Below are 13,989 nucleotides of genomic sequence, written 5' to 3' on the forward strand. Positions count from 1 at the left end.
GTCTACTGTTTGTCGGATGTAGACACTTTTATTTATTTTTATTTCGCTGTCTCTTTGATTATTTATAGTCTCTTGTCTTTTTATTAGCCCTTAAAACTGACAAATGTTATTCTTTGAAAATGTTTAAAAAGAAGGGTAATTGCAACTTTATAACTCGCAGTAGGCCTACCGCCTTTTTTTCTGTCAGAATTGCGAGATGTAGCCTAAACTCGCGATTGAATGTGATATTACAGAAGATGTGACATTCAGACACACCTGGCGGAACTAGTAGGCCTATATTGTTTAATTTAGACAAACACTTTCTAACCTGTAGTTTATGTGCAATTATTAATTATACGAATACAGTGTTTTGTTTTGTTTTGTTTTTTAGATTGCATTCACTAACACGCTTGGCTTAAAAATATGATTTATGACGCTTTATAACTAGGCTATATGCAGCAGTAGAGGGCAGTGTGTGTTCTCATGATCTCTCAGCGCATGCGCTCATGTCGGACAGATGTTGAATGCAAGGTTAGGAAACAGGACATATGGACAGTCCCACATAATTAATTCCCACAGAAATCTCGCCAGACTCCTCTGTCCTTTTAATGATCTACGGTAATACACCAGGAATGACAAATGACTGCAATCCTCAGAGAGAGTCACAAGACAACCTGCTTAAAATAGACGTCAACGGTTCTTTTAACAACAAGACGATTCATTTGGCCGTGAGTGTTTTGGCTTATCAGTAAAAAAAAAAAAAACGTATTTTCTAGAAACATTTTAATGCAAGTTTGTTTGCTTAAAAAGGTTTTAATTCTCTCTTCCACAAATTAAAGCCTTAAAAAGGTCTTAATTTAGAACAAAAAGTCTCAAATTCATGGTCATTGCATTAAATGCTGCACGCAATGTGAGTATCTTCCTCAGTTTTTGTCATGTTTTCCAATATAACCATGAATATCCATAAATCAAGATACTTGAGATACAAAATAAACATATAAGTTTTGTTCCCTTACGAGAGCGGTAGGCTAACTATATTGCGTAGCAACGCTGCCGGAACTCCTCGACAACCCACTTCCACTGGATAAACCCCGAATCTCCATCCTCGCTGTTCTGCTTCAGTGGCTAGATGAGCATTCCGCAGTTTCTTCCTCTCATATACCTCATCTACAGCATCCTCCCATGGCACTGTTAACTCTATCAGTTGAACAATGCGTGCTGATCCAGACCACAAAACAATATCTGGTCGGAGGTTAGTGGTGGCAATCTCAGGTGGAAAAATAAGCCGTTGATCAAGATCAGCCAGCATCTTCCAGTCCCTAGCAGCTTCCAGTTGTCCTGGACGAGAATTGGTGTTAGCACCTTTTCTTGGTGGTTGCTCGCCTGGGCGGAGGAATATTGTCTTCTGTGTGTAATGTTTTGCTAGAACAGGCGGCAACTTATTGGTCATGTTACGCTTATCTTCCAATGCTGAAGCCAAACATCGCAGTACTTGGTCATGGCGCCAAGTAAACTGACCCTGGCTAAGAGCCACCTTACATCCTGTCAAAATGTGCCTTAATGTGACAGGTGATGAACACAAAGGACAAGAGGGATCCTCTCCTACCCAGAGGTTTAGGTTCTGCAGTGATGGGAGAACATCATATGTTGGCCTGATAAGGAAACTGATCCTACTCTCTTCCATTGACAAAAGGTCTTGCCAGCCCATCTTGCGTTGTTCCACACTCTCCCATCCCATCCACTCTCCCTGCTTGGCCTGGGAAATGGCCTTTATACACCTCATTCTCTCCTCCTGCTTTCGCACCTCGTTGACTACCAGCTTCCTCCTTTGAGCTGGGGCTGCCGTGTGCCATTTAGGAGGAGCTAAACTGAGCCCAAAACCCCCTCTTCCATGTTGTACCTGCCCCACGATATCCCCAATTAGAAGGGCCGCCTTTGCCTCTTCCACAGATTTCTTTGCTGACCACTTTCTACCAGTTTTTAACACAGGTCCTGCCTCCCTTACACATTTGTCGCGTGACTCTACTAAGGTCATTAAAGGCACAATATGTAAGATTTTTGTAATAAAATATCCAAAAATCACTTGCACAGTGTGATATATTACCTGCAGTTGTGTACTTACAATATCCCAAAAGTTCACAAATATTTTTAATTTCAGAGAAATTCTAGTTTTAAATAATGACTCGTCCCTGGTCATTGTCGCCTGTCAATGACGTAATATCCCATTATCCCTGGTTTCCGCTCGTACTGCCATAGTAACCATGGCGTGGACAACTGCGTTACGTCTAGCGGCACGCTCACGCTGTTGTTGTTTCATCGAAACATTATGGACCATGGCAAGCAGACTTAGGGACCAAAGGAGAACTAAAATGAGGATCAATATCAGCGTGGCGTTTTCGAGATGCCGAGAGCTCCACGTCCGCGACTAACTTCGACTTGACAGGGACGACACTCTTGCATGTACTTTATTAGACAGGTGAGCAAATGTACATAAAACTAATTAATGTTATATAGCTCAACATGATAAAATGTTAGAATATGATCAGTATGTTATTCTAATGTTGATCTAGCTTACTGCTAGTCTCATACAGCCAACAAACTAACACATAGAATAACATTATTACTTTCAACACACTCAAATGCAGTTTAGTGTGATAGTGTAACGTTAGACCATGTGAAACAGTGCTGCGTAACCTCACAAGTTTCATTTGTCTAATAAACTGACCTGTGTGTAGTAATTGAGCACTTGCGTGTAGTTCGGTAGAATGAAATGTCCGTATTCTTTTATATCCGCGGGACTCGCGTGTGACACTGATGTCTGTCTCTCATTAGCAATTGCGACCTGCTTCATACAGTCATGTTAAAAACATCAATGTATTCACTCATCCATAAACATTATTAGAACCATCAGCATTACGACAAGTTCCATAATTCCGCTTATGCATCATCAACCTACGCTTTTGTTATTGGAAGAGGTTAGCGACCCCTCGCAGAGAAAAAAAATTACATATTGAAGTTTTAAGAGCAAACATTGGAGATTAGCCGATGGGCTGTCGATTCATTAAATAATACGCCAAGTCCTCAGAAGAGCGGTTTATTTAGTGTAATGAAGCCTCTCCTTCATTGACATCCATTTAAAAAAAAAACTCTGGTCTCCTAGCCTGCACAAGATTAACAGTTATTACGCTTTTTTCAGCTAAGTTTGCAGGCTTGCCTTCAAGCCTTCATTTGTCATAGTTTACGGATTTAACATAAAATTAAGGCTATTGGCTAATTGAAAACAAAAATCAAGATCTTTAATATGCCCCGCCTCAACTTCCTGTTTGAATAGGAAACACTTCAACACTTGAAAGACAGCTGCGTTCAACAAGCCATTTCAAGAGATCTTTAAAAGTAGCATGTTTTTTGCACTATGTCCAAGTCTTATAGAATGTCTGTGTTCAAGAAAACTCACTCTTTTACAAATATTTAAACTGGCTTGATTGTTTTCGATTACAACATGCGAGAAACAATGGACAGAATCTCAACTGCAGCATCCCTCAGAAGAACAACAAACTGGTAAGAGACACGAACTTTAAATAGAGCAAGACAGGTTAGATTAAATATTATATAGATCTATGATATCTGGCAAGTTCCATTGTAATAATATGCAAATTAAGTTGTATAATAATATGCAAATTAATGTTGTAACATTAATGCAGTGTGGAATAATTTCAACAGATTTAAATGTTAGGGTCATGAGACGTTTTATTTCGTGATCATGACATGCTGACTCTATTCAAGATTAAATAATGGCAAAGGAAATGCATACAAAAAACAACAGCAAAAAAAAAAAAAAGCCTTTTTCAGGAAAAGTCTCTTTTTCAGTTTAGTGGAAATAAGCAGAGCTTCTCTCCGGGTCAGGATTTCTCCAAACCTTTCTAAGCCTTCGCTGCACCAACAGATGGACGGCGTTAATTGCATTTTTCCATTTTTTTTTTTTCCTATGGTGGATTATTATGATCATATTATGATTTTTTTGTTTCTCAGAAGATGGTGCTGGACACATTTGCTTGTGTATTTCAAGAACTGGAATTATATTTCCACTGTAGTGTTCCATGATGTCTTCATAACATTTATTAATACATGCATCTGTTTAAGGATTAGTTTGAACCCACAAATGAGTGAATGAGTAAATGACTTAAATTACCAAAATATTCCTTAACATTCAAATATTCTTATTCATATCTCCCAAAAGTCTTATCAGAGATATCAAAATAGCAAGAGACAATATGATTATATACATTTTTGGGGAGATTTTCATGAGGTCAAAGGTCACAAATGTGCTTTACTGTAGATGTCATGCACTTGAGAGCTTCTGAGAGCCTTTATGTCTCAGTGTCAGACTGTTTTTTTTTCACAAACACAGATGCAGATTTTGTATATATTCATACACACACACACACACACACACACACACACACACACACACACACACACACACACACACACACACACACACACACACACACACACACACACACACACACACACACACACACACACACACACACACACACTACTCAAATACACATCATGAACATATTTAGAGTTAGTGACTTCATCAATTAATTTAATTTTGTAAACATGAATGTACATTAACAATAGTAATTTTTCATACAAGTTTTGACTTGTTATATGTAGTTTCTATTATTAATTTTTAGTCTATTGTGATAACTTAATCAGAAGGCTTGACCAATCAAGTGGAGGTTTTCCATTGGCCATGGCAAATGTAATGCACGCATCCTGATTAAGAGTGTTCACATCCTTAAATCCAGGAAGTGAACAAATTATGATCTTCATCAGTCATTTCTCGTATTAATCTAATCACATTTACTCATTGATTGCGTTCTTTTGCTGCCTGAATAAAAAATAGCAAAACAATTTCTGTTTTTATTTTATGTTAAAAATCACTTTCTTTTTTTAGATGTGCATGTGCCAGTGTATGTAATTAGTTATAGTGCATTTTAATCTTTAATAATGGGTTTCCTTTAGTTGAGCTTAATCCCAGCCACATGTTCAGATGTTTAAACATCAGATCAGTTACGCAGGCACATTCATTAAAGTGGATTTCTTTAAAGTGAGACACAAAGAATTAAAATTGAAGCATGTTCAGAAAATAACTGGACAAAGTTGTGAAAATATACAGAGTAGTAGAGCGTTAGACAATCAAATCAAACAAAATAATCCTCTCTATAGAATGCCTTGGCAATTCCAAATCTACCATTTTGGTTCAAGTTTTTCCATCCATCAAACTTCAAAATATACCAATATTTTTACTTTTTAAAATGAATTTAGCTTTGAATTTACCATCATTTAGCCAGCATTATGTAAATCATTAGCAAGTGAAGACTATTAGATTGATCATTTTTTTTCTGATAAAATGTTTTAATTCTTTGAAAAGAAGTATCAAGCATTCACTTTTCTAAATGGAAAAGGCAACCGCATTTGTGTGTTTCTAAAAGTTATCAGTTTTAAGGTCTGTGTGACACAGAGCGAACTAAAGTATGAGTGCATTTGTGTGTAATTAAAACAAGTGATTATTTTCCGCTGGGATTATCCTGGAGGTCCAGCTGCTCTGTGGAGGATTTGAACACCCTCGCCCTGGGCTGGAGAAAGGGCAAACTCCCAGGGGACGCAGCCAAATTGGCTCCCTAACCAAAAGCCCAGAGCACGAATCTATGCGCACCGCTACCAAATCAACAAAAACTGCCCTGCTGTTGAGTATGACTGTCATCCATCCATCAGTCATTCTCTTAAAGCCTAAACATTTTTGTAAAATGCATTGAGAACTTTTATTGTTTTTTATGTTTCATAAATGCCCCATATTATTAAATACATTTTGTGAAAAGGAGAACTTTGTTTAATTAAAAAAAGGAGTAGAATATCTTGTTGAACACAGAAATTGATATACCTTAACACATGTGTTGATGATACATCTGTATGTTTCTTCCCATTCGCTTATGTACATTATATTGGTTAACGTAATTAGTTTAAAATGTCACAGATATTCATTTGATGCATGTGAATTCATAGTCCTTATAGATGAAAAATTCTGATTAGGGTATATGAATAAAATTAAAATGTGTATTCTATCAGCAAATATCAGTCATGTTATTCTGACATACAGCAGGCATGGTTACCAGTAATTAGTAAGTATTTACATGTGCCAAATATTGACAATGCTGCAGTAAAAAAGTCCTTGAATAAAACACAAGAGCTGAAGGTAATTTTAGCTAATTCAGATTTTGTATTAAAAAATAGTTGTATAACCATTTCATTTCAGTTTAAGTCTACATGAAATCCATTTTACTGCTTTGAGCTTAGTGACACAGGATTTTTTTTAATCCATTGGGAATTGATTGAATCATTAAAACTGGGCGTTGCATATCAAAATGGAGGAAAGCAGTTGGAGAGAAGAGATTGAAAAATACATGACATCATCCTGAAAAGGAAAGTTGATACATCATGAAGAAAGATTACATAGACATGTTCATTCTTTGGAATAATGTGTGCCAAACATGCACAATACATAACGACTCAAATAGTCAATTTCGATTTCATATTGATTTTAAACCCTTTTCTAAACAGTTTCCTGCCTGTGTTCAACAAGAAAAACAAATTTCTCAAGCACTGATAAAAATGCAAAAATCACTCACTTTGTAAGCAAACTCATTCAAACTGCTTTTAGGGGCATTTTCCTTGCACCAGTTACTCTAAATCACAGTCACTCTCCTCAAGTTAAAAAAATTGTTAACATTCCTCACCTGAGCAACAGTAAACTCTGCTTAGATTCTGTAATCCTGGGGAAAAAAACTAAATGTTTATAGGAAACAATAAAAATAACGTCTGTGCAATATATTACAGTATACGTGCAACACATCTGAGCTGAAGTACATTCTCTACCTGAAAGGTTAGCGTGTACATCCTCACTTTGATATATCCATGTATATTTGTCTGTTTACCATGATGCCATGTCATATTTTTAGACAAAAGAACATAGGTTGTCCAGGTTGTTGACGTTCTTATATATTAAAAAAGTGAAATCTTGTTTAGGATTCTTCCTGATTAGACACATCCAAACTAAGTAAAAAAGCAAGCAAAGATGGTCTACTTAGAAAAGAGTTCCTAAAGAAAGGTCTCGTCATACGTCTCTTCTGATTTATGAGGCTCACCGGATCTGGAGTCAGATATTAACATCTTCAAACGGTCACTAGGACCTCTTGTTACAGCCTCATAGGATGGTGGAGAGGAAGCTAAGTACAATGTCCGCACCGGTGGCCCCCTCTCGGGACCGTAGTGCTCTTTAATCATAGATGCTATGAGTCCTTCACGCTCCGGAGCGCCGTCCTCTTCTGACCAGAGTGTGTCTTGGTTTATGTGCCTGTACAAGTAAGAAGCCTGCTTCATTTGCCGTCTAACTAGGTGCCCTCTATAGGCGCGTTGGATCAGGGTTGCCGAAATCTCCTCCTGCTTGCGCCGGAGCGTGGTGGTGATGGGCTCATGGGACATCTTGGAAGGGTTTGTCATCATGAACTTTTCCTCCATTTGCTGCTTCAAAGCGTCCATTTCCCCCGTTTCCCCGAGGACCCGCTTGGTGAAGGCGAACAGGATGTCCAGGCAGTGGATCCTGTCGCCACTGACCATGGGAAGGTCCATTTGGACAAGCTTAATTTTGTTGGGTTTGGCGATTCTCAGAGGTTCCGAAAGGCTGTCGGCGAACCGGGAGAGTTTGGAGTACTCGATGAAGTGCGTGGCCTCGACGTCAAATTTCTCCCACACCTCGTAGAACATCTCGAAGTCGTCCTCGCTCAGAGGTTCTGTGCTCTCCTCGGTGGCCACACTGAAGTTTTCCAGAATGATGGCGATGTACATATTGACCACGATCAGGAAGGAAATGATGATGTAGCTGACGAAGAAAGTGATACCTACTGAGGGGTTGCCGCAGTTGCCCTTAGTATTGGTTCCAGTGTTGATGAACATCGAGCTGCACTCTTCCGGTGAGTTGTTCAGAATGGGATCCAGTAGGTTATCCCAACCGGCCGATGTGGTGATCTGGAAAAGGCTGATAATGCTGTTCCCGAAGGTTTCAAAGTTGAACATGTCGTCAATCCCACCCTGCTTTTTTACGTAGGCAAAGTTCGCCATGCCAAAAATGGCATAGATGAACATGACCAGGAAGAGCAGGAGGCCGATGTTAAACAACGCCGGCAGCGACATCATTAAGGCAAAAAGTAACGTCCTAATTCCTTTAGCTGCTCGTATTAGTCGGAGAACTCTTCCTATTCTTGCCAACCGGATAACTCGAAACAAAGTTGGGGACACAAAGTATTTTTCTATTATGTCAGCAAGGACAATTCCTGTTTGGAAAGACAAATGAAGAACAGAAATAAACATATGCAATGAAAAATCGTTTGAAGAATTGAGAAAGGGCACTATAAACATCTCCGATCACTACAACCCCGTTGAAAAGACAAGCTGGTGTCTCTGCCAAGTTTCTTAACTATCTTAAACCAGCAAAACTTCCTTGGCTTCACCATAATGGTAACCAGATAGGCCAGTACCAAAGTTCTAACAAGTATAAACCAAGTTGGTCTTTTCAGAAGGGAACGTATCTTACATCAGCCACACTACCACTTACCAGACTGGAAAGTCGTGCACTTACCAACGATGGACAGAATGACAACAACAAAGTCAAATATGTTCCAACTAATGGTGAAGAAATAACAACGGAGGGCAACAATTTTGATGAGGCATTCGGTGGTGAAGATGACGATGAAGGCCAGGTTGATGTTATTGAGGATGGACTCCATGCGAGCAGACTGTTCATCGGTCTCGACCATCATGGTTATCATGTTGAGGATAATGAGCATCATGATGGTGATGTCAAAGGCTTGCTTGGACACCAAGTCAAAGAAGAATCCTTGTAGAATATTCTAGTTGGAAATGTGTTTATGGTTAGAAATTAGAAAGGGCATTTGTTATGAGATTGATTATGAATTTTTAGTTGATAAAAATTATACTCTTACCACTGGTCTTGGAATTGGCTTCTGTGGCTTTTTGGATCCAAGTTTCTTCATTGCGTTGTAGTACTTCTTCTGCTCTTCCGTCATGAATATATCCTGGCCACCTTTAGTACAGAGAACAACCAGCTGCTATTATTTTCATGGAACACATTAAATGTAAACTAAATGCTTTAGGAAAAGAAGTAAATCTTAAACACCTATCATTCGTTTCTGTTGATTGAAGTTGTCGATGATGACACCAATGAACAAATTCAAGGTAAAGAACGATCCAAAGATGATGAAGATGACAAAGTAGAGGTACATGTAGAGGTTTATCTCTTTGACGGGCTGCTCCTCAACCTGAAAAACAAGAAAAACATAAAACTTAGGACAATCTAAACTCTTAAAATAAAGGTTCTTCAATGGTTCTTTGCAACACCTTAGGTGAACCCTTTTTAGGTTTTTATTATTTTTTGCATTGTAAAATTGAGTTAATATTAGTTTCTTTGGAGGTTAAAAAGTTCTTGTTAAATTCTAGGTTCTTTGAATTTATTTTCTTTTTTCAGAACTAGATTGTAGTTTATGACTAAATATATAAAAATTACTTTTTTATATCACTTGTTTTATTGCTTTTGTTAACATCAGTCGGGACATTCTTGTAGAGTGTAAAGAGTAACTTGGTTCTTATTTTGTGCGTTTGCATGCAAGTCATTAATTTTAGTAATGAAAAAAACATGCTTACTCCACGAGAGTCTACGGCGGCATACATGATTTCCATCCAACCTTTGAATGTTGCCTGAAAAACAGAATACTCAAGTATTTAATCATTCAAAATGTCCATCTAAAAGAGAAAGATTGTCAATTTATTCAAATATATGTTCTGTTTCTAGGTGAGCACATTTCTTTCAATGCCTGACTGTGGCAAAACTTGTCTTTTTAGTCTGAGGTAATTACGCTTTTACGTGTCATTTTTTTCCCCCTGTAAAGACAATGGGTGACTCACCGAGAGTCAGCATGAACGCTATTAAGCTAGACCATTTTGGGATGTCGTTGCCATGGCTACAGAAATTATAACCTGTGGTGATTTGAGAGACTGTTCCTAGAGGTAAATAACAAGTTAAGGCCCAGCGAGGAGTTGCAGGGCCCTGAAGTTCTCTGGTTGCTTGGCTACCCTTAGCTAAACCACAATCACCAAAAGTGTTGGACTAAATTCTCCAGGAAGGTCAGAATTTAGAATTTAAGAATTTGCTGCCTTGAATTTGAATTGGTCACAACAATGGAATGGAAAAACAGGAAGATGAATTTATTGAACTGCAATTCAACGACATTTATCAGTCAAATTACAGAGGCATTGTATAGCTCCAACACAAGTTTTTTGACAAACATAAATAATCACATCATTAATTTGGACTAATTATGCTAATTTATTATCTGATGTGTAGAATACATTTTTTGAATTTGAATTACATTTTTCTAAACTGAAATATTCCCATGCGATTACAATTAACAAAGCCATCAAAATAAAAATAAAAGAATAATTTAAAACTTTGTTGGATATTATATTTGTATTGATATTTTATTTTAAGAATAAATATCGACTTTAAATATTAATATTAAATATTAAAATATCGTGTCAAAAATGTTTCTACCTCAAATGTTGTGTCTATGATAATGCTTAAAAAATGTATTTATATTGTTTAAAACTAAACTTACAGCAGCATTCCATTTTTATTTCACTTCCTTAAATTTAAATAGAATTCTGCCTCCTGTTTGCCAGTTCTGGTGCACAAGCTTCAAGACACTCACCACCTGCAGAAGCGAGAGGTAGCCAAGTCCCACGTTGTCGAAGTTAACTTTCACTTTGGTCCAGTAGAACTGGGTGTCATTCATGGACTGGCAATCAGTCTTGTTGTTGACCAGGGATACATTGTGGATGTATCCAGTCCTGTTTACGCATTTCCCAAATTTCCCAGCGAAAAGATTGACTCCCATGATGCTAAATATGAGCCAGAAGATCAGGCACACCAGCAGTACGTTCATGATGGACGGGATGGCCCCGATCAATGCATTCACTACCACCTGAACAACAGAAATCAGGATGTGATACCATGGTGAATGTGATTCCACCAAGTGCAACATGTTCCTGGATCAACATTTCAATCAACCAATCAGATTTAAGAGCCAAGTTTACAGATTATGTCATGTTGTGACATCATGACTTTGCGTAAACATACACGCCACTTTCAAGTCAAGTGGCGTGTTATCTATACGCATTTTTAGCTATCCGCGTGAATGTCCACACCGAAACGAACCGTCATCTTCCGCGTGTATGTCTACGCCATTAAATGTCCGAGTGATTCCGCGTGTATGTGTACGCCGTTAAATGTCCGAGCGAAACGAAGCAAAATGTATATCTACATCTGGGGAGCGATATTTTTTTTCCTATGATGTTAGGGGAAGACTCATAAATGGTATTAACCCCAGTGACGGGTAGGTTTAGGGACGGGGTTGGGGTAGGTCATATATTTATATATACAGTGATGTAACGTTAAGTCAACGGCGTTGATAAACACGCTGAAAAGTGATTATGCGTGTTGATAGCACGGCAAAAATGGAAATACGAATTGGCGTGTCATACATACGCCATTTCATGAGATCAGTCTGCATGTTTAGGCTTACAACCAGGGTTAGGTGCTTCTACGTCCGTTTTATTAATCTTCCCCTCTGATTTTAGGGATAACTTATGGGTAGGGTTAGGTCGAGGGTAGGGATATAGTTAGGAATACATTTTCAGACAGGAATGTTCCGGAATCATGTCTTACTTGGCAACATACCGGTGACTGTGATCCCATACAGAAATCAATCATATTATGACTGCATGCAGATACTGCATTGCTAATCACACAAGCAATTCAAACATAAAGTAATCAGATCTTTCTGCTAACAAATTCAGGCATATTTTGCTCAAGATATGTCAAGTCAAATCACCTTAATTTATATAGCGCTTTTAACAATATGGACTTTTTCAAAGCAGCTTTACAGTGTAAATGTATGTAAATTACGTATGTAAATGTAATTTAATCAGCCTTTTAACCACTGATTTTCTTGGGGGAAAAAAGTCTGCTGATGAGCAAAGAAGGCCTAATATTAATAAAGACTTTAAATATACAAAGATGGTGCACTCATATTACTACAAAGAAGTGCAGGGATGACGTCAAAACACAGAAGACTAATTTGCCACGGGTTGCCTTGAGATTTTACTAGGGGGTTTTATGTGTTTTCAATTTAGGAGTAAAATTAGTTCTGTGGTAAACATAACTTATTTGAACATGATGTTCCACAACGTAAATGACACACACCAATATCGAAAATGCAAAATGTTTACTTTTATTTTAAAACGTGTATGTTTCTTATACGTAACTAGATAAGGACTTTTTGGGTGTGAGTGTGTGGCGTTTACAATGTAGAACAAAACGTTCAAGTATTGTCAAGTTATGTTTACCACATGTTTTATTTTACTCATAAATGGAAAAACCTTATTATAAAACCCCAAAGAAAAATCTCAAGTTAACTAGTGGAAAATTAATCTTACGGGTTTTGACGTCACCCCTACCTACATCACTCTTTTGAATTGGAGAAAGTCCAATAGATTTCTTAGGCGCGCCAAAAGAACACCACCAACACAGAGTAATCAGTAATCAACATGGGAAAATCTCAGAGTAAAACTGGGAGTTGTGAAAAATATGATACACCGGTGTTTTGCCAGATGAGAAGTTTATCTATTTATCATCTTTTCACTCTTTTAATTAATTTGATAAATGTATCATATATTTTAATTTATTTTATAACTGTTTTAATTTTCCTGGCTTTTATTTTGTGATTATTTTAATTGCCATAGTGTATGAAATATGCTATATAAATAAACTTGCCTTGCCTTGCCTTGCCTTGTTCCCCATTCAAAGAGATAGGAGCTGCACTTGCATGACTGAAATAGCTGCCCGAGAGGTGTTTCAAAGATGGCCGCCGAGTTAAATGATTTGGTGGAAAGGGACATTGATATTACCTAATTTGATAATGCTGAGTTAAAAGTTATTATATATTATATATGTCAGCTTTAATGCACTTATCAAAATAATAAAAGCCATCAAAGGTCAAAAAGAAGCATTCAAAATGTGTAATTTAACTTACAATCAGCAAAGGGGTGGAAAATATGTTCAAATAGAAATTTACAAAAACACAAGTTTATAATATTTTTCTGTTGCTGTTTGGATGTAGTAAAACACCCACAGATGTAGCAGAAAACATCTGGGACATGTTTACATTTCATTGTGTCACAAAATAATGTCAAGCATGTGAAAATCAGCTGAAAATTCAACAAATAATTCTATTCTAACCTGGCTCAGAGCAAGTTAGGAATCATGTGTTCGTGGAAGTTTTTCTGGTGATGGGATGATACAAGACTTCTTAACCTTACAAATGGTTGTTGAAAGCAAAAATTTTATGAAATGCACATTTTGTGAGAAAGTGTGTCATGCTAGAGCAAAACGAATCAGCACGCCAAAATTAGTAAGAAACAAGAATTGGATTTGAGCAAATCATTCAGCAAATATGATGCAGGGTGGAGTAATCTAACTGGATTCCCTAAAAACTTGGCATGCTTTATCAGTTTTATAACATTTTTAGAGCATCTTACCCGCATTCCTTCGAATCTAGACAGGGCCCTCAATGGCCTCAGAGCTCTGAGAGTCCTTAGAGATTTGATGGCCCCAAAGTCCGAGTAGCCCAGAGAGTTAGCAACCAAGCTAATCAAAGACACCTGCAATATGAGAAAACATACAGAACTTTTTAATAAAATATTTCATGAATGGCTTTTTAGATTAAATAGGCAATCTAAAAAATGTCTTAAGACTGAAAATCGTATTTTTTTTAATTAAAAAAACAAAACAATACCTAATAAAGATGTTTG

The 13,989-nt window shown here is 37.4% G+C and overlaps 1 protein-coding gene across 4 annotated transcripts in view; it reads right to left on the reverse strand.

Moving 5' to 3' along the window:
* Positions 1 to 5,788: 5,788 nt before the first annotated feature.
* Positions 5,789 to 13,989, reverse strand: part of scn12aa (sodium channel, voltage gated, type XII, alpha a) — an 82,904-nt gene continuing 74,703 nt past the window's right edge. Inside the window, exons 21-29 of one of the 4 annotated variants that reach the window (XR_013200729.1) lie at positions 13,717 to 13,839; positions 10,830 to 11,102; positions 9,766 to 9,819; positions 9,242 to 9,383; positions 9,048 to 9,148; positions 8,660 to 8,954; positions 6,925 to 8,378; positions 6,786 to 6,821; positions 5,789 to 6,463 (exon numbers count right to left, since the gene is read on the reverse strand). Coding sequence is in view for 2 of the 4 variants with exons in the window: in XM_077222098.1 (XP_077078213.1) it covers positions 7,147 to 8,378; positions 8,660 to 8,954; positions 9,048 to 9,148; positions 9,242 to 9,383; positions 9,766 to 9,819; positions 10,830 to 11,102; positions 13,717 to 13,839 (2,220 nt within the window). In the remaining 2 variants the exon portion in view is untranslated. Of the gene's footprint in view, positions 8,379 to 8,659; positions 8,955 to 9,047; positions 9,149 to 9,241; positions 9,384 to 9,765; positions 9,820 to 10,829; positions 11,103 to 13,716; positions 13,840 to 13,989 lie in introns of all 4 variants that reach the window. The other 3 variants (XR_013200728.1, XM_077222099.1, XM_077222098.1) reach the window with 3 other exon arrangements.

Source organism: Siphateles boraxobius, unplaced genomic scaffold (genome assembly GCF_051911475.1).
Source record: "Siphateles boraxobius isolate OS27281-9 unplaced genomic scaffold, OSU_SipBor_1 86, whole genome shotgun sequence".
NCBI lineage: Eukaryota > Metazoa > Chordata > Actinopteri > Cypriniformes > Leuciscidae > Siphateles > Siphateles boraxobius.